Below are 24,003 nucleotides of genomic sequence, written 5' to 3'. Positions count from 1 at the left end.
TTTTCCCCCCCTTTTTAGTTCTTGAAATCATGAATCCTGTTTATAGCCCTGGGTCTTCTGGGGTTCCCTATGCAAATGCCAAAGGAATTGGATATCCAGGTAAGCAAATTGACTTTTGTTTTCATTATCGAATTTTGAACACTTTTTATGGCCATGTAACATTAACATTTACAGTGGATGTGCTGGCTAATTTTGTATCAGCTAGATGGAAGAGGAACCTTCAGTTGCAAAACTGTCCCCACCAGATTGCCTGTGGGGTTTTTTTCTTGATTAATGGTTACTGTGGGCAGTGCCACCCCTAGTCTCAGGCTGTATAAGAAAACAAGCTGAGCAGGCCATGGGAAGCCAACCAGTGAGCAGTGTCTACCATGGCTTTTGCTTCAGTTCCTGCTCTGATTTCCCTTCATGCTGACTGTAAGTTTAAGATAAATAAACCCTTTCCTCATTCATGTTGCCTTTGGATATGGTGTTTATCATAGCAGTAGGAACCTTAAGACAGTGGACAAACCTAATTCAAGTTGTGGAAGGAAAGAAGATTCATGAGACAGAAAAGTCAAGAAATGTCTGGCCTTGTCTAGAGCTGGTAGTTCCTGTGGGTGGGGCCAGGAACCTCTCTCTACCTCTTTCTCTACCTCTCAATTTATCTTACTTTCTCAGTCTTTGTGAGGTTCAGCCCCTTTGAGTAGGAGCCTCATTTTACAACCCCTGTCCACACTTTTCTTGGGTTGTGTCCTAGTGAACGTGGCTTCCATCTCCCTAGATAGGGAGGAGATCCTGTTGGACAGTATCCTCATTCTCAGTGAGTGGAGTCAGTGAGAGCTGAGCTGAGGGAGGCCTAAAAGCAAAACACTGGGGAACTTTGGTCAAAGATTACAGATGGTTGTCCTCCTGGGTGACTGAACAAGAAGTAGTGATTTGTAATGTTAAAGTTTCATTTTAGGTCCTCCCCTTTGAGTATTAATGACGGAGCCCATAGCCTGTGGATGCTACACTTCTCCTGCCGACTGTATCTTTACCCCTTTTGTAGTTTTGAGACAGATTTGCTAAGTTATTCAGGCTGGCCTGGAATTCATTGTGTAGCCAAAGCAGTTTGACTTTGTGATCTCAGTACCTCAGCTCCTGAAGTAGCTGGTGTTACAGGGTTGTCACCATGTCCAGCTCTCACTCTGGGGTTTGAAATACTTTGACTAGGGAAAACCATGCTGTGACAAAACTCTAAGAAAATGGAATGAAACTGAACTTGGAAGATGGTAGAGATTTGAAAGTGATGCAAACCTAGCTCCCTCGGCCAGGGAGCTGTAGATTTTGGCTGTCCTGGAGCATTTGCTGCTGGTGATGGAATTCTTCTAGCAGTCCAAATAGGGACAGAAAAGGATGTTAAGAATCTTCCATGTGCAGGGAGTTAGAGTCACTCGCCTCTCGCCTCAGTCTTGAGATTGGGCCTCCCACTAAAGGGTTGGACAGAGTCTATTTGCTGCCTCCACAAGGAAGTTTGTGTGTCTGTATGGGTTCTGAGAAGAGCAGTCTTTCCTAAGTGCTTAGAGACATTCACGGGCATTGAGGCTCTAGTTTCTTACTTAGTCTTTCCTAGTGGGGGCATCCAGAAGTTGAAAACATTAAACATAGTCACCCTGATGCATAATCTCTGGAGTACCTGGCAGCAGCAAATGCAGAATTACTGCATTTGTCTTTGATATAGGTTGATTGGCCTTCCTGCAGCAAGTACTACCTGCTCATACACAAAATTATTACAAGACATGGGTGCTGTTAGAAAACGGTCATCAGTCAGAATAACTGATGCGTCAGAACTAGCAGGGAAAAGCCATGTCACAAGAAAGTGTAGAATGCTTGCATAACAGAGAAATTTCTAAGTGGAGAACAAAGCGAAGAGGGATTAAGGGGAAAGAAATAACTGAAACTAAAAGAAATGGGGTCCGGGGTGGTTAGTCCAGTGAGATCTAGAGGAATGTGAACATAGAGCACTGCTGAGAGTGAAGCCGAGTGCAGTATAAGTGAAGGCTAGAGGAAATAGATCGGAGATGGCTCAGTGGGGAGAGTGTGGCCCTTAGTTACGGTCCCATATCAGGCAGCTCACACAGTTGCCGTTACTCCAGCTGCAGGAGGTCTGATACCCTCTGCTGGCCCTCCACCCCGTAGGTACCTACATATATGTACGTATTCTAATGTACACACAAACGCTTTTTTTTTAAGAGAGGAAATAGACTGCTTAAAAACTTTGAGAATAGCATAGCAGAAGGACTTAGAGAAATTAGAAGAAGGGGGGGCAGTTTTCCAGTGTTGATGAAAAGCAATTTGGTGATAAGAAAGACCTACTGTTTTTAAAGTATTAACACTAGTTTAAATGGGATAGCAGAAGAGGATGCTGAATGAATCTGGAGCCAGGGCGATAACCAAACACCCATGAAGTTAATTTACCTGCTGGTCTTTGCCTAAGACTTGAGTTCTCTGCTTTTTAGGTGGGCCAGGCTGTGGGTGCTGACAGGCTAACTTTGTTGCTCTTCAGGCAGGCAGGGGTTGGCACATCCTGTGTGGAGATCCAAGCTGAGGCTCTGGGGTGTGCTCAGCACGGGGCAGCTCTGACAAACCCTTGGTGTATGTTCTAGCCCTTTGGCTTCCACTTACTGACCAGTCCACGGTCAGAAGATTTTTAGAGCAAACCATTATTTTAGGTGGGTTATATTGTAAAAATCACTTGAGAGAGAAAGCTTCTGTAATGCTGAAGCAATCTTAAGTATCATTTATGTAGTGTTTTATACTTTACTTCTTTACCTTGTATTTTTTTTTTGATTTAGGTATTTCAGTTTCCCTGATGGATACTAGGTCCTAGTAGCCAGGGTGTTGGATATGTGGATTATGTGCTCATAGGGTCTTAGGCAAGCATAAATTAAACATAAAGACTCATGGGACATGGAGAGAATTCTTCCTCCAAGTGCTGTCTGGGTAATAATTATTGGAATTATTGTTTGTTATTATCGTTTCCTCATATATTTGTTTGGTTTTTATTTTATGTGTTTAAGTGTTTTGCCTGCATGTATGTACATCATGTGTACGGATGATGCCTGCCTGTAGTAGTCAGACGTGGAACACTGTGATGTTAGGGCCCTTGAAATTAGAGTTAGGGACAGCTGTGAGCCACCATGTGGGTGCTGAGAATCCAACTTGGGTCTTCAGCAAGATCGATATCTTCAGCTGTTTCCTCACTTATAAGATCTGGTCTTCATTTTCATTTATTCCTTGTCATCTTCTTAAAGGAATTTATTTTACTTATTTGTTGTATGTTATGTATGCGTGCCGTGGTGTACCTGGGGAGGTCAGAGAACAACTTAAGGGAATCAGTGTTAGGCTTGACCACGGGTGCTTTAACCTGCCGAACTGCAACTTACTGTAGTCTTGCTGGCCTTGCCATGGCTTTTTTTGTTTTTTGTTTGTAGTTTATTTATGTATGTATTTTTTTGTGTGTGTGTTTGGGGGAACTCAAGTGTTCCTGCCATCTTTTGAACTAATGAAATTTTTATTTTCTATTAGCCTTTGAACTTTTTTTTTTGGAACAGGGTTTGATTGTATAATTTAGGCTGATCTCTAACACTCAGCCCTCTTTTGGACAGTGATTACAGGTGTGGGCCATTGTGTCCAGCTTAAAAAAAAATCACATTTTTGTACTATGTCCTTATATGCTGTTGTCCACCTAAAGATCCACTGGTTTTGTTGTTTGTTTTGAGACAGGGTTTTTCTGTGTAGCTCTGGCTGTCCTAGAACTTGCTTTGTAGACCAGGCTGGCCTCAAACTCAGAACAGCCTACCTTTGCCTCCTGAGTGTTGGGATTAAAGGCATGTGCCACTATTTCTGAAATATGTCATTTGAAATAAAAAAAAAATATTTCCTGTAGCTGTCACTGGATTTGTGTGTGTTATGTGTGGGTGTGTGTAGTTGGGAAATGTGTATATATGTAGAGTTGGGGGTTGTGGTGTTGGGTGTGTTAATGTCTGTTTTGCTTTTGTTTGGTGATGTAATTTTGTTTGTTCCCTATAATGTCTGTTAATTATCACATACTTTGTATATTGAAACAGAAGTTTATGTCTCACCTTCCCAGAATTTAGAAATATGAGATTAAGGTGTTAGCAGAACTATTGTCCCTCTGGGAACTGTGAGCAGAGTCCACTTGAGCTTTTCCCCTCCCTTCTGAGTATCAGTCTATTTTTGCCTCTGCTCACATTCTGTCTTTTCTGTGTGTTTTAGTAAGAATGTGTATCATTGAGTTTATGGCACAGTCATATGTATAGTCTTTTTCCATATAAGGTCAAAGTCATAAGATTCCAGGGAACTGATGTATCTTTTAGGAGGAAAGGAATTTCTCCCACCCCCTTTTCTATCTCCAACATTGAATACAGATTTTTATATTGGCAGTTACTTTTCCTCATACTTTTAAAGATACAACTGCATTGTCCTTGGTTTCTAGGAGAGTAGTTTTTGCTTTGAATGCGCCTCTATAGCTGTTCTCCCCCACGTGCTCTGTTGTCTTTAAGATACTGTTGTTATTGTTGTTTTGTTTTTACCGTGCTGTGATTGGATGTAGTGTTTTTATTTTGCTCAGCATTAGAGAGCTTCTTGGGTTTGGATTGTTTTCTTTTCCAGTGGTAGCAGTAGCTTTCTGGCCTCTTCTGTGATTCCGTCCATAGTGTGTGAAAGCACTGTGTTTTGTGTTTCTTTCTTAGCTCTTTATGAATAGCTATCTGCCTGTTTCCGTTTCATTAATCTTGCTAATGGTGTGTGAATCTACTACAGAGCCGTGTGTTGAGTCAGACCAGCTTGCCCTCCCTGTTCTTCCAGTGTATTGTTTAGCTGGCTTGTTGGTGGCTGCAATCTCTGGATTGCTGTGGTTCTGCTTTTCTTTTCAATACCTTTTTCTTGTTTCCTGTCATGTGATCCTGTCCCTTGCTTAGGGTGTGACACACATTGTATTAGAAGTTGAGTTGTCTAGTTGCTATCTTCCTTTCCCAGCTAACTGTGATTCTTCCTGTACTCAGAAATAGAATGTGTATATATTTCAGCATAGGCAAGGCTCAGGCTTCCTCTGGTCCTCATCCTGAAGTGTGGAGCTTCTATCAAGCTGGCATGCTTAGTAAGAAGCTCTGGAGCAGAGGGTTTCCTGAGTATGTATGAGGGACAAGAGGAAATTTCTATTTTTGTGGCAGTTATTGAAGAAAACTATGGAATATGATCTAATTAGTGTCATTTCTGACTTTCCAATAATTAATCATTAAAAAGTTTGGCACGCCTTTAATCCCAGCACTCGGGAGGCAGAGGCAGGCAGATTTCTGTGAGTACGAGGCTTGGTCTACAAGAGCTAGTTCCAGGACAGGAACCAAAAAGCTACGGAGAAACCCTGTCTCGAAGATCAAAAAAAAAAAAAAAAAAAAAAGTTTTTTTTTACCTAAGCACTGTCCTGTGGGTGAATGAATCCTGCTTGACCCGGTTTGCTTTGGGCCTCTAGTGGTTCTTTCAAGGTTTGTCCTCAGGACATTTGTAAAAATCATTGCCCTTGATGCCCAAAATGAATAAAGTTGATGAAACATTTGTGCACTGCACACTGCATCACTGACTGGAGAAGGAAGTGGGAAAGAAAGAATCCAGAGGAGAACCTGGCCAGTTCTGCTGAGGTAGAGGAGAGTTGGGTCGAGGATTAAGGGAAGCAGCCTGGATTCGTGGAGAAGAGAACTGAACCCTTGCAGGGATTCTGGGCACCACTCCAGCAGAAACTTCCAGGGTTTAGGAAGACTGTGGAGGTCAGATTGTGGAGCAGGAATGTCAGCTGAACTTCATGTGAGGACAGCCTGGCTTTAACAGCTTGTCGGCCTGTGCTTCTATGTGGATTCTGATTGCATTTTCCCATTCTGGGCATCGCTGAGGTTAACTGGCCACCTTGATCTGAGGGAGCTGGGGATTAGAACTTCAGAAATGTGAAGATGCCTGAACTGAATTTAGGAGTGTGAACCAGTGCTTAAGAACAAGAACAGACATTACTAACTTTTAAACATAATACTGTGTCTCTATCTTTGCAGCCACTGAGAATGTATGGCTGTAAGACACCTACACTGGTTATCAGCAGAAAGTAGGCTCTAGGGTGGGTCCAAGCTCACTTTGAATCCTGGTTCTTTCAGACGTAGTGCAGTGAAGCCAGGTGAGGGTAATGACTGAGCACTGTTGCCGGCTTACAAATGTGATTGTGGGGTGAAACTGCCAGGGATGTTGGGATTTTGAGACTCTGGATTCTTTCTCCCTTCTCCCCTCTTCCTTTCTTCCTCTCCTTTCTTTTCCTTATGCTTAAAACTATGATTTAGCTATTTACTTTTTATCTCTAGACAGGGTCATGCTATATGTAGCCCTCATTGGCCTGGAACTCAGCTGTCTACCTGCATTTGCCTCCCAAGTGCTTAAAGTTGTTTTGGCTCTGATATTGAATTTAGGACCTTCCACATGCCACTCCACACTAAGTTGCATGCCTGCCCCTTGATTCAGCTATTCGGAGCAGTGGACTGCTGACTCAATTTCTGCCTGGTCTTCTTTTTCCTCCTGGTTGTAGAATGTGAGCATTCAATTATAGATCTAAAAGACTGGGCTGTTTGTGACTCATCAAAATTCTGAGACAAGAAGATAACTAAAGATAGTGTTGCTTGAGCACAGTCTGTGGAGTTCTAGAAGCAGCAATAAGGAGGCCTAGTGTTTAGGTGGTTGCACTTCTTCATTGGTAATACTATTGTGCTGTGTGTTTCCCTGCAGCTGGTTTTCCTGTGGGCTACGCAGCAGCTCCTGCCTATTCTCCTAACATGTACCCTGGAGCAAATCCTACCTTCCAAACAGGTATGTACTGCATGACAGATACCTTGTGTGTAGCTGGGGGAGGAGGAGGTATGGAACTAGGATTTGTGGTTGGGTGGCTTTCTACATTCATAAATGAACCTGTGGATGATTTAATTAAAGCTTAGTTCTCAGTTCACACAAGTTTTGCTTTATTGAGTTTCTCCCCCCACAGTCTCTGGGCTATACAGGTAATTCCTCGTGCCAGATATCTGTTCTTAGGATAGGACTTAATGCTAGGAACTGAAGACCGTTTGGTCATTGAGTACTGTCCACGGTGCTGTGGTTATATTTTAAAAAGCAAACTTTGTTTTCTGTATATAGTGTATGAGAATATCTTCAGATTTGAGAAATTGCTGGTTTAAATTGAAAATGAGTTTGTTTGATTCTGAATTACATAAAGATTATTTAGGGAGATTTTCTTTTGCACACACTGGTGTGTTGTCGGCCTCTATTGGGATAAGGGGGTTCCTTTGAGGGTGTTGGCTCATGCTTTGGCCTAGCTGAGGTGTCTGGTGAGGCTGCTGGGACAGTTCTTTGCTCCACACAGCTTTGGGTAGAAAAGAAATTAGCAGTGTCCTTCCTATGAGTTCCTTACTTGGGACTCATAATGTCTGCCTCTTACCCACCTCTTCTGTGCCCAGCCTGACTTCCTTTCTCAGCTCATACCCAGAGGAAAACTTGGACTTGCTCTTTCTGCTTCAGTGCGTTTTGTCCTAGGTTCATGTTCCTGCTCACTTAAGTGTACATGACAATGTGCCCAGAAGAAGGTTGATGACCTCCATCTCTGGAAGACAAGAGTCTCTGCTCAAGCCTCCTGGTTCTGTCCCACAGTGGCCTCTTTCTCTCCAGAAAGTTCCTTCTTTCCTCTTGTGATTTTCGTCTGGCTCTCTAGCACACTTGGTCCCCGCGCCTGTCGTTGAGACTACTGTGGAACATCTTGAGCAGTTGGGCCATAGTGTCATCAGCAGGGAGCCAACCGTGCTGCCACCCTGTCTTTTTGTGAGGCCTTCGCACACTCTAGCTTCCTTTCAGACAGTGCTTGAGTCTTTAACGTAACAAACTGCAGATATTTATGGTGTGCACTTCATCGTCTCTGCTGTGACATGTATCTCTGTCATGTTTGGGAGCAAACATACCTGTTTGAACAAAATTTGTTTTGTCCATTTCAACTTTACTAGGCGCTAAATAAAGAATCACAGATGTGTTTTCTCTTGCTATAGATGAGTTGTGTTTTCTAAATTTTTTGTGTAAATGGAATTACATAAAGAATGGACTTGGTCATTTTGGGACTGGCATCTTTTACTTGGACTTTCCTGTTGTGGTACCTGTTACGAACTTCCTCCCTTCCACTCTTAGGTTGTGCCCATTGTGTGGGAAACATCACTTGCTTATCTGTTGGCTAACTAATGGCATTTGTGCTGTTTGAGTTGAGTGTTTGCATTTAAAATTCATTTTGCAAGCGAAATTTTTTGTATGTTTTCAGCATCAGTCTGGATATATGCTTTCAGTTTTTGCTGAGTAAATACAAAGGGATGGAGTAGCTGATTCTTAGGGCTGGTAAGAAACTGCCAAGACAGTCTTCCATAGTGACCGCTATCTATCTACCTTCCCCTCGGTTTTGTATTTCTTAGTTCTAGTCCTCTGTACTGTTTGCAGCTCTGGTATGATCAGTCTTCCATCCTAGCTGTGCTAGTGGGTATCTAATTATTTACAGTCGCAGTTTTATTTTGAACTGCTGGGACAAACATTGATCATCTTTTCATATGTTAATTTACCATTTGACTCTTTGGTAAAGAATTATGCTTCTGGGCCTGGTCTACCAGATTCTCTGGAGACTGATGCAGGAGGATCATAAGTTCAAAGTCTGCCTGGGCTAGAGTAAGTTCAAAGCTAGCCTGCAGAACTTAGAGAGACTCAGTTTCAGATAAAAAGTGAATGAGGGACTGGAGGTGGAGAGATGGTTCAGTGGTGGAGAGAAGTTGTTACCATGCAAATCTTAGGCCCTAGCACCCTGAGGCAGCTCACAGCTACCTGTAACTGCAGCTCCAGGGGATATGACACTAACCTACATATATGGGTACAGACACAGCATACATAATTAAAAACAAATAAATGTTTAGTTTACAAAAGTAGAATGAGCTTTAGATAAAATCAGTGATGCACAGTTGCCAGCTTTTGCAAGAACCTGGGTTCAGTCCCTGCTAGCACCCTCCAAAGGGAAGGCAGTTATGTGCTTCTTTAACACTGTGTCAGTTACTGAGTTTGTTTTTTAAGGCAGTAATTTTATTTTTACAGACTTTGTTTGAATATTTGTTCTTCTTTCTTCTTAAGAGATTTTATTTATTTCTTGTGTATACAGTGTTTTGCATACATATATGCCTGCAGGCCAGAAGGGGCACCAGATCCTACTATAGATGGTTGTGAACCACCACCATGTGGTTACTGGGAGTTCAACTCAGGATCTCTGGAAGAGCAATCAGTGCTCTTAACCTCTGAGCCATCTCTCCAGCCCCTTGTTTTTCTTTTTTCTGCATGAGCATTGAGTATGTGCACCACGTGCATGTTAAGTACCTACAGAGACCAGAAGAGAGTGTTGGTTCCCTTGAAACTGGAGTTATAGGTGGTGTGAGCCACTATGTACATGCTGAAAACTAAACCTGGGTCCACTGCAAGAGTAGCAAGTGTTTGTGCTCTTAACTGCTTAGGCATCTTTCCACCCCATCTTTGTTTTCTTTGTAAAATGATTTTCATTTATTTTTACTTTGTGTGTGTTCCTGTATGAGGGTTTTTTCCCCCCTCCGTAGCACGTACAGAAGCCAGAGAGAACGTCAGATCCCCTAGGTCAAGAGTTAAGGTGCAGTTGTGAGCTACCCAATATAGGTGCTGGGAACTGAACCCAGATCTTGTGTAAAAGCAGTATGCATTTTTAATCACTGAGCCATCCCTCCAGTGTGTGTCTCTTTCCACTCAGGGTGTCTTGAACTCCTGGGCCCCAGCCTCCTGAGTAGCTAGAAGTGAAATCTACTCCTCACCTGCTTAGAGACTGAGTTTGTTCTATTGCTGGGTTTTTAAGAATTATTTTATCAAATTCATGATTTTAGAGGTTTTTTTCTCCTAGTTTTTCTCCCTTCTGGGTATCTTTCACAGAGCAGTTTTAAAAATTTGTTGAGGTTATTATTCTGTTCTTTGGGTTACATTTCTAGTATCCCGAAAACCTGCCCAAAATGATTTCTTGCTTTTTCTTCTAGCTGTTTTAGCTGGTACATTTAGGGCTTTAGTTCATTTGGAGTTCCATGTGTGTAGCACTAGGTTAGTGCACTTTTGTGGGTTAGTGCTTCTTGCACTCGTGCTGTAGAACACCATTTGTACTTACTGTACTAACGCCAGGTTCTTCCGAGAGAGCTAGCCTATGTGAGAAGGACTAAAATCTTTCCTCTGAGTTTTGTAATTTTCCTAAGTCTCGTTTGTTGAGGCCAGTGCAGATGTTCTTGTCAAAAGCAGGAGGTATCTGTAGGACAGTGCAAACCGCCTTCTCTCACTTCTCCTTTTTAAGACTGTTCTCATGTGGAGTAACAGTGACCCAGGGTGCTGTCTTGGAAGCCTCTGTTGAAGAGTGCCAGGCCCTTTGGCTGTCAGTCTCATGACGTAGTTGTGCCAGATTTTGTGTGCTTTTGTTTTCAAAAGACTTGGGATAAAGGTTTTTATGTAAAATTGGTGAAGGTAGGGGAAATTTTGAAGGCCTTGGTATCCCACTGTGCTGTTGGCTCTTGATGTAAATCAGAACTGTGTGCTCCTCTTTTATGGGTTCTTGAAATGCCATCTCCCTCTTTTGAGGATCCAGGCTAGGTCATCACTGTAGACACAATAAGAAGGGAAGTTTCTGTGAGTTCTGGTGCTCTCTTGATCTGTTCTAGCATAGAGGCAGTGGGTCTGCAGGACTTGCTGAGCACCTTTGCATTGCTCTGATCCTTTTTACTTTTTTAAAGATTTATTTTTATTTTTTTTTTTGGTATGTGTATGAATGTATGTCTATGTACCATGTGCATGTTTGGTGCCCACAGAGGCCAGAAAAGGGCAAGCCCCTGAAACTGGAGTTACAGGTGGTTGTGAGCTGCCTAGTGGGTGCTGGGGGCAAATCTGGATCCTGTGCAAGAGCAGTGAGTGCTCTTAACCCCTGAGCCATCCTCTCAACTCCTTTTTCTTAGTCCATGTGTATGTCACAGGAGTCTGAAAAGCTTTGGATTTGTGGTAGCCTTTGGTGATATATTCCGTCTGGAAGTAGAGGAGGTCCATTTGTTTTGAATAAACTTAGGCTGCAGACAGATAAATCTGGTGTGGGTTTTCCATGCTTGTAATCTCCTTAGGAACTGAGCTAGTAAAGGCTTAACTCCTGGTGGTGACCCTGGAAACTGTGACTTCATCCCTGGTGGAACTTAGGCTGTATTGTGGGAAGAACATGATTAGTCTTTGGGCAGACCAGGTACTTAGTTCAGTCTTCTTGGTCCTGGTCCCACTGAATGGCTCCGGTGCATCAGTGATCTGAAAGCCTCAGGAAAAAGTTACTGATAGAGCTTACTATGTAGCCCTGAATAGTCTAGAACTTACTCTGTAAAACAGGCTAGTCTCAGATTCACAGGATCCTGCCTCTTCCTCATAGTACACTAAAGCAGTAATTAATCAGGCAAACACAAGTACAAACCAATGCATCTTACAGCAAGTAACCGTTTCATTAAGCTGGTTATTACAGTGCTTATCTAGTTTTGACACTTGTTTATGAAAGGCTCTGCTTCCTGAGTGCTGGGATTAAAGGCGTACACCACCAACATCTGGCTTTTTTTTAAAAAATTCATAATTAAGTCTTTGAAGTGAGGTCCACGTTTGTTTAAATAATAAGCAAAAGGAAATAGCATTAGAGTGTTAATAGACTTTGGAGTTACAGAAGTCCTTCTCTCTTAAAGGTATGTATGCACAGAATCTTAGGATGCTTACACTTTCAGAAAGCTTTTTGAAATTAACGCAAGGGACTAGGGGTGCAGCTTAGTTGATAGAGTGCTACCTAGTGTGCACAGTCCCCACTACTTAAATTCACAGTGGTGGCTCAGTGGACCTCAGGTAGGAGGATAGGAAATTTAAGATGATGTTCTGCTATATAGTAAATTCAAGGTCTTCCTGGGCTATGTGACACTCTGTCTCAGGAAGGAAAAAGTGAGTTTGCTGTGTTTGAATGCCTGTCTATCCTGACGCCATTGGACTCTACTACTGTCCTTTGTTGTGACTCTTCCTGTATTCCCAGGGTGTTGGCTTGGTTGTCATTGTTACTGTTTTGTTTTTGTTGACTTGTCTATTTGGATGACAAGGCTCTAGCTGCTCTTTTACTTACTTGCCTGCCCTGTTCTTATTGTGGTCATGCCTTGGATTTGCGGTTCTTCTTCCTCTGTGTCTACTTTGTCCTTCGTGAAACCTCTCAAGGCTCAATAGAACTCTTGAGATCTCTGTCAGGACCTCTTGGTGGTGTTTCTGGCCCATGAGGAATCCCACTACTCCGCTTTCTTGGAGCTCCTTTGGAAGGCCTCACTCCTGGCCTAGCCTGGGTCCTAATCTGGAGCACTCTTTTGCAGAAACCCTTCTGCCTCTGCCTCACATTTGCTCGGTCCTTACTTCTTAGTTCCTACTTTTGTGGAATATTTCCTTTAGTAGCTTCCCAAGAGATTATGAGGGGGTCATGTTTTAGAGAGCTTCCCTCCATCCCTGGTAAAAACATTTTCTGCATCTATATCCCACCTCCTAATAGTTCTCTGGTTAGTGACTTATGGGTTAAGAACCATTGCCCCTAGAATTGTGAAGGCATCTCACTGAGAAATGGCCAATATTCTTGGATATCTGGAATGAGATTCTTCTTAATGCTACATATTAAATCTGTTTCCAAAGTTGAATTTATATCTTTTGCCTCATTTAAATCTGTAACAGCTTGCCTAACCTTAAACAATACTTTGTCTTTTTTTTTAAAATGATTTTTTTGTTTGTTTTTGTTTGCAGTGCTGGAGATTGAACCCAGGGTCTTGCACATGTTAGGCAAGTGCTCTATCTGAGCTATGTTCTTGGCCCTTTGTGTTTTGTTTGTTTGTTTGTTTGCCTTTAAGATTTTTAACACTCATGTGTATGAGTGTTTGCCTGCATGTCTGTGTGTGCACCATATGTGTGCCCAGTGCTAGAGGAGGCCAGAATAATGTCCAAATCCCCTCTATCTGGAGTTAGAGGTATTTGTGAACTGCTGTGTGAGTGCTGGAAACTGAACCCAGGTCCTCTGTAAGAATAGCCATAGCTCTTAATCTGAGCATTCTCTCCAGCCTATACTGTATGTGTTTAATTGGGGTCAAACTGTAAATAGCTTAGGACGATCTTGAATTTTCCATCCTCCTGCCTCAGCTTCCTGAATGCTAAGAGTCTACACGTACTATTACTCCTTTCTAGGAACAATTTCAGGTGTATACCCAAGCTTGTGAGAATGTAGTTCCTACTTCCTTGTCACTTGGCTTTGATTGCCACAGCTCCAAGTTGGTATTTCATCTATCACTTTTCCTGATTATTTTGAAGCAACTCTCGTACATCATGTTGATGATTTTTAGAAATATCTCTAACAGCATATGTAATGCTATTATCATACCTAAATTAGTCATCATTATTGTGATTGTTTATTTTTGTTTTTTTATTGTGTGATGTAGAAAGTGGGCCCTGTTTTGTTTTTTTTTTTAAAGCCTTGTGAAAATTACAAGTTCTGAATGTGGTTCCAGATTAACATTCAGCATCTGTTCTTAAAGTGCGACACATTTGAGCCTTTTGAGTGTTGCTATTTCCCTCACATGGCTGGTGATTGCTTGGCAGATCTCCCTCCCCTTTCGTAGTTTGGTTTTGAGTAGACACCCACGCTGGCCTCAGCTCCGTTGTCTCCCGCCTCCACTTTCAGAGTGCAGAGCTTGCACACATGAAGTCCTGGCAAGATAGCGCAGTTGAAGTTCATGGAGATGATGGGGCAGAAGCTGGATTGTAACAGTGGAGTGGGGTCACCTGTGAGGTGATTGTTCTGTCTGGCACGATTGTGCTTGTGATAGGTGAAGGACTGGTTTGATAGGGAGGGGCCCAAACCCTGTCCAGATCCCCGCTGTTTCTTTTGTGTCAGCCTTGCTCTGCACTCTGTTGGTGTCCCTCTCCTCCTGCATACACTTTACTGTGAGTGTTCTACTTCCCATGTTTCCTCCTAAAAGTCAAGTTCCTCTTGGAGAGGGTTGCATTCTTCTTGGTCGTCTACCATAGGACCTGGCTCACTGTCTGTGACAGACAGATAGATGCTGTCCTGCTCCCATGACTTGGTCTAGTGGCAAGTGTTTACTCTTTTCATGATGAGCAATTTTCTTGGGAGAAGTTGGGGTTCTTCCTGCAGTGTCACTGAACCCAGAACTGGAGGGATCTTAAATTGGTTTTCCCTAACTTAAAAACGGTTTACAAATTTGTTGTAGTATAATTGGCATATAATAAAGTTGAACATACTTAAAACTACATATACCATCATGAAGCAACAGCACTTACCTACAGATGTGTCCCAGAGCCCACTTGGAGAACATACCCCTAGTGACCTAAAGACTCCTCACAACTAGGCTATCTTAAAGGAGCAGCTACCTCTTGTACTACCATACCGCCACACCAGCATTTACTACATGGGCCTTTTGGGAATTCTTAAGATCTAAGCTATGATAGTCTCATTATATGCTCTTGCCTATTCACTTGTTTTATAAATCCTAATGGGAAAGTTGTATATTTGACTTTCTTGGAAAATTACCAATATTGAAAGCTGATGTATTTAAAATTTGTAGATATTTTGGAAATCATTAATTCTCTCTACTAATAATATAATTAAAACATTAAAATTTCAAATTAAAATTGTTATACTCAGTTCATTCTTTTAAAATTGAGACACAATTTGTGCACATATATTCACATATTTAGTGTGTATTGACATGAATTTTCACAGTTGAACTTTGGTCCTGTGGAGCCATCACCCAAAGAAAATTTGGGACACTTCCATTATACTGGAAGGGCTTCCCTTTCCCCTCCCCTTCCTGATTTCTTCCAGATATTTAAAACTTTGAAATTTTAAAATACATATGCCAGTCTGTTGCTTTCAAGGTGGATTAGGTGGTTGTTAGATATGTACATGATTATTTGTTATGTGTTCTGTGTCTGGCTTTGAAAATCCAGTGAGGTTTGTGCTTCGTTTGTAAGTTTTTTTTAGTGATTGAAAAGTAGTGTTATATGGTAAATCACAGTTTCCTGTTGATGAGGATTTATGTGTAGGCTGGTGAACATGTTTTCCAAGTTCTGTTGTGGCCCCTAGGGGGTTTTGCTTGCGTCTCAGAGACGTGTCTGTACCTTGAGAGTTTGCAGTTCTGATGCTCCATGGACAGCTGAGTGCCCTGTGCCACAAGTTTGCACCAACAAGAACGTGAAGGCCATCATTGCCTCTTCAGAACACACTCATTGCCGGATAGAGTTGATAAGAATAGGAAGCTGTCTTCAGAGTGCAGTGTGATGTTCGCTGTGTTTGGATGGTTGCACTCTGCCACCACAGTCTATGCTTGATTCTTTTGAAAGGACCTTAATTGCAGGATGAAGAAGTGTATGTGCTATTAATGCCAAGTTGAGCCAAGGGAGGCCATAGCAGTTTCTGTTCCAGCAAGTCAGGAAATTCTTGTTTTCCTGCCCTGGCCACTGCCTTGAAGTTTTCAATCACTGGATTCTTCCTAGGGTTTCCTGTTAGCTATCTGCAGCATATATTCATCTGGCTTTCAGTAAATAGTTATCTTGGAGTTTGGCCTGTGTATCAGCAATTGGTTCCCATTGGATGTTCCAGAGAATGACTGTTGGCCAATGGCAGGTGTCTGAACTCTCTGCTTTCCCCCAGTCACTGGTTAGTCTGCCCTTCCTCAGCTTCTGAATGCATCTTGTAGCCTGCAGCTCCTGGCTCTGATGAGATACTTTAGTGGGTGGAGTCAGGCTATGTATTCACCTTCCTGCCACCTGAGAGTACAGATTCTGGAAGTAGCCTCACAGGCCTGAAAGATCCCATCTTCTCTTCCCCTTTTGTCACATAGCTTTATATGTTGTATTTCTTTTCCTTTTAAAAATTATTTGGTTATGTGTGTGTTTGTGTGTGGGTTTTTCCGTGTAAGTCAGTACCCCTGGAGGGCAAAAGAGGAGGTTGGAGCCTGTGGAGCTAGAGTTAAAGGTGGTTTTAAGTGGCCCAATGTGGGTGCTGGGAACTGAACTTGGGTCCTCAAGAATAGCAGTTTGTGCTCTTAGCAGCTGAACCATTTCCTCAACATCTTCTCATGTCTTCTGTTTCATACTCTGCTTTATTGTTATTTTCATTTTATCTTTGGTGAGGATGATGCAACTTAGCCTACTCCCCTTGACTCAGATCTTTATACTACAGTGCTTTGTCAGGCTTTAGTGTTTGGTTGGTTTTTTAGTTTTGCTGTAACGAACAACTTAGAGATAAGCTTGCTTGTAGTAAAGTTTTTGTATATACTTGCTTAATTCCCTAAGATAGACTTCTGTGCCTTAATTGCAGGATGAATAGATGTGTGTGCCATTATCCCAAGTTAAACTGAGGGAGGCCATAGCAGTTTCTATTCCAGCAAGACAGGACAGGTTCTTCTGTGCATATATGCTCTACAGAACTCACCACTATACATACATACTTAAACAGAGAGCCAAGATGCCCAGGTCTTACTAAAGGAGAGAGGCAAGTCTTCAGTGGCAACAGATTTTCATTGTGTTCATGGTTGGTGGTAGCCCTGGCTCCTCTCTGCATAGTTGTCCTTGTTTGGCATTGACTGGGTTAACTCAGGCTTTTTACTTCTTTCTTTCAGGCTACACTCCTGGTACACCTTATAAAGTGTCCTGTTCCCCAACCAGCGGAGCTGTGCCACCATACTCCTCCTCCCCCAACCCCTACCAGACGGCCGTGTACCCAGTGAGAAGTGCCTACCCCCAGCAGAGCCCGTATGCCCAGGTATGCTTGGGCATGCCCTACACTTTAGGGAGGGTTGGTTCCATCATATCCCTACAGCCCTGGGACCCTCTGGCAGTTGTCTCTGTTTTCCCCACAGCAAGGCACGTACTATACACAGCCTCTGTATGCAGCACCCCCTCATGTCATTCACCATACCACGGTGGTGCAGCCCAATGGCATGCCAGCAACTGTCTACCCTGCTCCCATCCCTCCTCCTAGAGGCAGCGGGGTCACCATGGGCATGGTTGCTGGGACTACAATGGCCATGTCAGCAGGTGAGTCCTAGTTCTTAGTATGTGTTCTCTGTAGCAGCCTGAGAGTTGACTGAAGTGGGGAGAATCCATGAAGTTCTGACCCTTGGCGTTAGAGTCTCGTGGCTTCAGTTGTGTGGGAGGACTGCCCCCTCCCCTCTTCTCTTTTCTCTCTTCTTTGAGGAACGGGCCATGAGTCAGGTAGCCTCTACTGTGGAGCATAACTCAACAGCATGCTTTGTTAGTGAGCGAGGTGGCCATTTGGCTGTATGAACAGGGAGTGTCAGATAGCCTTCATTTACTCATGAGCGGCTAAAGTGTGAACAGTGGGGTAGATGCTTTGTGTTCCAGGCTGGCCAGCTATTTCTGTTGTCAGGCTGCAATAATGAGGAAGTGTTCAAAAAAGCTGGTTTTGTGTTGCTAGAGGGAATAGCTGCTTGCAGAAACTCTGTGCCATTTATGCATTGAATCAGGAAAATGGAAGCATGGGAGTGGAAGGAAGGCCTAAGGATGATTTCACTCTTGACCTTTCGGTATATGTTGCTGCCTTTAAGCTTTTCCATGCGCGGTCATTTGCTCCCTATGACTGGGATTTAAGAAGAAGAAGAAAAGTCAAGCTGTTCTTCTTTGTTTTGTTTTGTTTCTCGAGACAGGGTTTCTGTGTATCATTTTGGAGCCTGTCCTGACATTCGCTCTGTAGACCACTCTGGGCTTAAGCTCACAGAGATTCACCTGCCTCTGTCTCCCAAGTGCTGGGGTTAGAGGTGTACGCCACCTGGCTTCAATCCATTCTTTAGAAAATTTTCCTGGACTTCAACATAAGGAAATCGTTGTCATACTTAGATCCGTGAGATTCTGTTTATTTCTGCTTAGAATCTCCATTTGATGTGTCTGAGTTTGTTGCTAAAATGAAGAAGACTAGCATAGACTGCTGCTGCCTGAGGGTTTAACCTCAGTCATGCAGGCCATTGCTGAGTGTACATGCTTATGGGATATAGGACTACCTCGTGCGTGTGTGTTCACACTCTTTGTCGCTTTCTCCTCCTCCCTATCTCCTCTCGTGTGTGCTGTTTTTGTCTCTCTTCCCCTTCTCTCCCTCCCGCCAATATACAGCTCTGTGTTACGTATACCCACGCTGCCGTGAAACGGGTCTCCAGAACGTTCACCCTGCAAATCTAAAACCCTCTATCCATTAAACAAATACTCTTCTTTTTCCTTCCACTGGTCTGTGTTCTGTCTCTGAATCTGACAGCTTCAGAACCTCATGTAAGTGGGAACATGTGCTATCCTTTCCTCACCGGCTTTTTCACTGAGCACAGTAATCTCAGAGTTCACTTTGGGTACTCACATGTCGGAATTTCTTTCCTTTTTAAGGGCAGTAATACTCCCTTTCTCATTTTATAGCCATGTCATCTGGCAGAATTAGTGTGTATGACCTGAAGGGGAGTAACAAGCATATTATGACCACAGACTGCTGTGGTTATAATACCTTTCAGCACTTCGGGATAGTCTGTTACAGAGTTTTGACCACTGGATCAAGACTGTTCCTCTTCCCTTGTATATCCCTTCATAAGTAATTCAGGTCATGTGCTTTTTCAGAGGCCACGTGGTGAAGATCTGCTCTCTGGAGAGGTCACATGTCCCTTTTGTATGAAGTGTTTCCCTTTCTTTCAGGTACCCTGTTGACTGCTCATTCTCCAACTCCTGTCGCCCCTCACCCAGTCACTGTCCCCACATACCGAGCCCCAGGAACACCCACCTACAGCTATGTGCCCCCTCAGTGGTGATTACCCTGCAAATTAATGTAAGTACTTGTCAGGTATGCTGGCTGAGCCGGTCCTGGTGAAGTGCATTTCCCTGAGGAAGTGGGAAGCTGACCTCAGACTTAGCACTATTCCAATTTGCTTCGCTGATAAAACTAAGCAAAACCAGCTTGGGGAAGGGAAGGGTTAGTCCACCATAAGGGAAGTCTGAGGCAGGAACTGAAGCACAGACCATGGAAGTTGACTGCTGATTGGCTCTCTCCCTCCAGAGCTCAGCTACCTTCCTTATATTTCCTAGTCCACCTGCCCAGGGATCACACCTCTAGACCGTACCTCATTAATTAGCAGTCAAGAAAATGCCACACAAACATGCCTACAGGCCAGCCTGGTGGAAGCAGCTCCTGTTCTTCTATTGAGATTTCCTTTTGCTAAGCACTAAGAGAAAGGTGCACCTGCTCTTTACATGGGGACAGTGCAGAACTTTGTTTTTATTCTTATGGAGATGTCCCAAAGCAGAGGAAGAAAGGAGGCCATTGAGTGTTAAATTTTTCACATTGCATCTTGCTGCTTCTGTAATGGGCCTGTTTTACCCTTTTGCTTGCTGCAGTTTGTAGGGTTCCAGTTAGAATAGGGGCATGGGGCACAGGGTATCTCTGGTATGGGGAACAAGTGCAGCAGTTGTGGCTACTGCTGTCCTCTGGAGTTTTTGAGGCAGAGGTGCCAAGAGCCTGTATGACTTGTTTGTCATTCTTTCCCAGATATGAGGATGGAGCTGTGCAGTCACTTCATTGGGTTCCACAGCTGGTGCTGCAGGCCTTGTGCCTCCAACCAGGACTTTCTTCTTAATGCTCTCGACACTTAGCTAAACACGACTGCATCCCAGCCCAGCAGGTCCCAGCTCGCTAGTCTCCAACTAACTCTGGGTTGGTTTTAAAGCAAATCCTGTTTTGTGGACTGCCTGGCAATTTTTTTAGCTAACTGTAATGATAAAAAGGGAGTATTGCTCTATTCTGAATCATATCTAGTTGAATGCATGTTTATAAAAACAAACACAAAAAGCTTGCTCAATCTACCTGCAGTGGCTGATGCAAAACCATCACATGCAGAATCCAAAGGACTGGACTGTGTTCTACAGCCTGTGCCACTCATGCCCTGTTGTCATGTATGCTGAGTCTCCAAGTCACACGTGTGCAAGTGAATGTCCTCAAGAGCACCTAGAGTACTGCAGGGGATTTTTGGGGTGGTGAGGGTTGCCAGATAGGGACAAAGACTTGTAGTTTTCAGCAACCTGTGTTTTTGGCACTGACGAACCTGGAGGGAGCTGCAGGGACTGGGAGAGAGTGAGTCTGTGGTGGCTCCAGAGCAGCAGCAGGTATAGTAGGGTCCTCTCCTTCATTTCAGCTCAAGTGTGGTCTGAGAAGCAAGGATGTACTGAAGCCCACCAGGAAATACGAGAGCTGGGAGCCAGTAGAGCTGGGATGAAGAGTGGTCTGTGTGTCAGGAGAGCAGTGTCTCTGCCATCTGAATTTCCATTGTGCATCTTACAGGATATGTTCTGTGTATCTGTTGGGACTGTTGGGAAAGTCCAGTGTAGAACTAAACTGTCTTCCCAGGAAGGAGGATGTCAAAGAGGAGCAGCCACACTGAGGTGGTATTGTCTTTTGCTTTATTTCGCTTAGGGAATCGTCCCTTTCTTTCCCCCTGAGAAGTAATTGAGTCCGCTAAAACCACACAGGCACAGCTGTATTCACCCACAAAGAAGGGCAGAGATGTCAGTTGTGTGCTGTGGGGAGTGGTGTATGTTTAAGACTGGTTCAAAGGGAATAGGTGTATTTTAAGTTAGTTCCCATGTTTCTTGTAGAGAAGCAGGGCTGAGATTATGTCTAAAAATGTAGAAGTAATGTAGCTTGTCCCGGGGTCATTTACCTGATGATGACCTGTCCTTTTGTGTCTAGCTGGGGTGAGGCCTTGAAAGTCTGTATAAATGTCCTGTGAGCCTATTTTGCCACCTTTTTCTGACAGCACTCAGAACCAAGCAGATGTGGAGAGTGGAAAGGGCTAGACAGTTTTGGACTATACTTGCCTGTCCAGATGTGTTGTGGGAAAGATTTTGAGTGTGTAATCTGAGTATGTACATAAGATATCAAGAAGGTTCTTTTTGCCTGTATATGCCCAGCTTGAATCTGTGAGAGTGTTTCTGTTTAGTGTGGGTCAGAAGGGCAGGACCTTTCTGGGGGCCGTCAAATGGGGATGTGTTTTGTTTTGTTCCCCCGTTGAAGTGCTTGGGTTTTGGTTGGAAGGGGTGCTTGTCTCTGGCAGCAAGGTCAGGGCTTCCAAGTTGGTGTGGAGATCGCCTCATTAGCAATCAGCTTGACTGGAGGGTGGGTCATCCGAACATTGAGCCTTTGGAAACCTTATTTTTATAGTCGTGCTCTTCATAATTTGTTTCTAGCATTTTATTTTATAAGCTGTGGAAAATTTCTGCATGGATCAGTGTAAACACAAGAGTTCTCATTCCTAATATCCATGAACATAGAATGTTTATGGATGAATATGTTTAATTGCCTCATGAGCACTTAACCGTGTGTGTGGGGGGAGAGTGTGTATACGTGCGTGTGTGTGTAGAGTAAGAATGCACCAGTGCACAGAGATAGAAACATTTGCTGTAGGCACATAGCTTGTGTCTGTACTTCATGTTGGTGTTCCCATCTGTGCAGTGGATGGTTTGCAGTGTTGCTGGTTCCAAGGTTTCCCCTGGACCCAACAGAGAGAGGGAGGTTTTCCCAAGTGAATGATCATAGATAGTGGAACAAATGTACCCGTGATTTCCGCATGTGTTTTAAAAGGCTCCCTCACCCATCCCAACTAAACATACCTGTCTCTCTGCCTGTGAAGGATAGGGTTGTTTGCCTGCAGCAGGAAGTTAGCAAGTCTTTGGGTCTGCTCGCAGCTGCACACATTGTGTGTTTCCACAGGCCCCGAGTTCTCAGGAGAAAGAATAGTGGGATGCCATCCCCTCCTGCTGCCCTGTAACTGGTGACAGACCATTCTTTTTCTTTCAAATTGAATTGAGTGGCTATCAGACACTTGTGTATTATCCAGCTCATCTGTGTGGAAGCCTTTTCTGTTGTGAAACCATCAGGCCATCACTTGTGGAATCTGCTGGGGACAGATCTCACTGTCAGGTGAAAATCTGGGCATACGGATAGTAACAGACTGTCACAGGTGTTGTTCAACAGCAGTCAGTCTAAAATTTAGGACTAGAACTCGGGCCAGTATTCTATTACACAGCTGCATAAGTATCCCCAAAACATTGAGGAACATTCCAAGAAAGTGTACTTTTTATGTGTGTAACATTCCCAACTAGAGTCCTTCAGCTGAATTCTTTTAGAAAGTAAGGCAGGCAGGCAAAGGGCCTGATTCTATGAACATGGACATCATTGCTCGGGTTTTGTTGTTTTTTTTTTTTTTTATTTTTTTAAATTTTTAAAGTTTATTCTCTGCTGCCTTCCTCTGCTGCTGCTATTTGTAGTTTAAAGCTCAGTAGCACTGTTGGGTTTTTAAAGAACCTGCGAGCTCCCTGAGAAGTAAGGCCACCATCAGGATTGGGCTAGTGAGGTTACAGGCATGGAAGGCGTGCTCTTCCAGAACTTTTGTCTCCTGTCTTGTGGTCTTCCTTGGAAGAACCATTGAGTGGCTGTTGGCTGACCAACATTCTGGGGAGCAGCTATTGAGTGTTTTGCAGAGGTGGTGTTTCTAACAGGAGAGGTAATGGATGTTTTTTTGGTGATATGCTAGAGTGAGGGGAATCTCATTGGGGATCTTTGAGCTCACCGGCTTCCGACTTGGGCCTTTGTGAGTGAGTGTGCCTGTGGTTGAGAGAGGCTGGCAGGCATAAACCTTAAACACTGGCGCCGCCTCAGTTTTCCTCAGCTCTCCTTTCTGAATATTGGAGTACAGTATTACTGTGGGACCACCTCTCATTCGGCAGCTGACATCTGTCGTTGTGTACTTGGCACTGCTGGATGGCACAGGACCTCCTAGGGTGCAGTGGCAGTTACAGCTGCTGGTCCTTTTCTCTGGTGCTTTCTGAAGGTTGCTGGAGGGCAGGAGGGCAGCTGACTGAACAGTGGAGTGTGGAGCTTACTCATGTCTAGCGCACCTCCCGGGTTTGCATAGTTCTTGAATTACTTCTCCTGCCCAGTCTTCAACATTTGATGGACTGATTCCCAGAAAGGATAATATGGTTTCGTAGGAATAGTTAAAATTATTCCCCATATCTTATAGGATTCCTTTCCCCCTACCCCTTTTCATTTAAGAACAGAAAACCTGTGGAATAAATCTTACTAGAATTATGGGATGGGAGGCAGCAGCTTTTTGGTCTAGGAACTGCCGTAGTTGTACATGAGATGCGAGGACCTGATTGGCATAGCAGGCAGCTCCCAGGGAAGGGCTGTGGGTGGGTCTGGTGCAGACTGTGGGCAGTATAATAGACCAGTTAGGTCACACTGGGGACTGGCTCCCAGAAGGGTTATTGTGGCAGCTGGAGGCCCCAAGGAGCCTGATAGGCTGTGACTGAAAGAAAAGGTTCTTCTTTTTTTAAACTTTTATTTTTAAATAATCTTTTTTACACTGTTTTCTTGGTACTTTTTTTATGCTTAAGTCAGCATTGTCTTCCAGTGTTAAAGGCATCCCTTGCCTCTTCATTGAACTTATGTGTCAATACAATAGGAATGGACAGACTGTCCATCCCGAGCCAGTTCAACTAAATGTAAATTCATACTGTTTTAATTTTTTATGCAATCTGATGAGTAGATGAGCTCAGATTTAAAATCCTTAAAAGCACGTTTATTGTAACAGGAATTGTTATGTATTAATACTGCAGTTTTCAATAAAGATTGACTTGTGTTGCATATTCTGTTTTCTTTTTTCTTGTGAGTTTTGTCAGAGGTGATATCCTGACTGGCATATGCTGCTACTTCTCCCAGACAGGAGATTGCCAGTGGGTTGGAGTGAGGCTGTGTGTTCAGTGGAGGGGTTC

The 24,003-nt window shown here is 43.5% G+C and overlaps 1 protein-coding gene across 4 annotated transcripts; it reads left to right on the top strand.

Annotated features, from left to right (window-relative positions):
- Fam168b (family with sequence similarity 168 member B) lies at positions 1 to 23,875 on the top strand. Of its 4 annotated transcripts, none has more exons than XM_026785487.1 (7): positions 1 to 99; positions 6,799 to 6,879; positions 12,916 to 12,951; positions 16,806 to 16,948; positions 17,025 to 17,223; positions 18,874 to 19,003; positions 19,721 to 23,875. In XM_026785487.1, the coding sequence occupies exons 1-6, from the start codon at positions 30 to 32 to the stop codon at positions 18,984 to 18,986; spliced, it is 642 nt and encodes a 213-aa protein (XP_026641288.1). In that variant the 5' UTR covers positions 1 to 29; the 3' UTR covers positions 18,987 to 19,003; positions 19,721 to 23,875. The 4 variants fall into 4 exon arrangements, with proteins under 4 accessions (XP_026641288.1, XP_005359969.1, XP_026641289.1 ...); XM_026785488.1 differs by having other exon boundaries at positions 2 to 99; positions 17,046 to 17,223; XM_005359912.2 differs by lacking the exon at positions 12,916 to 12,951.
- Positions 23,876 to 24,003: the final 128 nt, after the last annotated feature.

Source organism: Microtus ochrogaster, linkage group LG2, assembly GCF_000317375.1.
Source record: "Microtus ochrogaster isolate Prairie Vole_2 linkage group LG2, MicOch1.0, whole genome shotgun sequence".
NCBI lineage: Eukaryota > Metazoa > Chordata > Mammalia > Rodentia > Cricetidae > Microtus > Microtus ochrogaster.
This window is presented reverse-complemented; position numbering and strand designations above follow the sequence as displayed.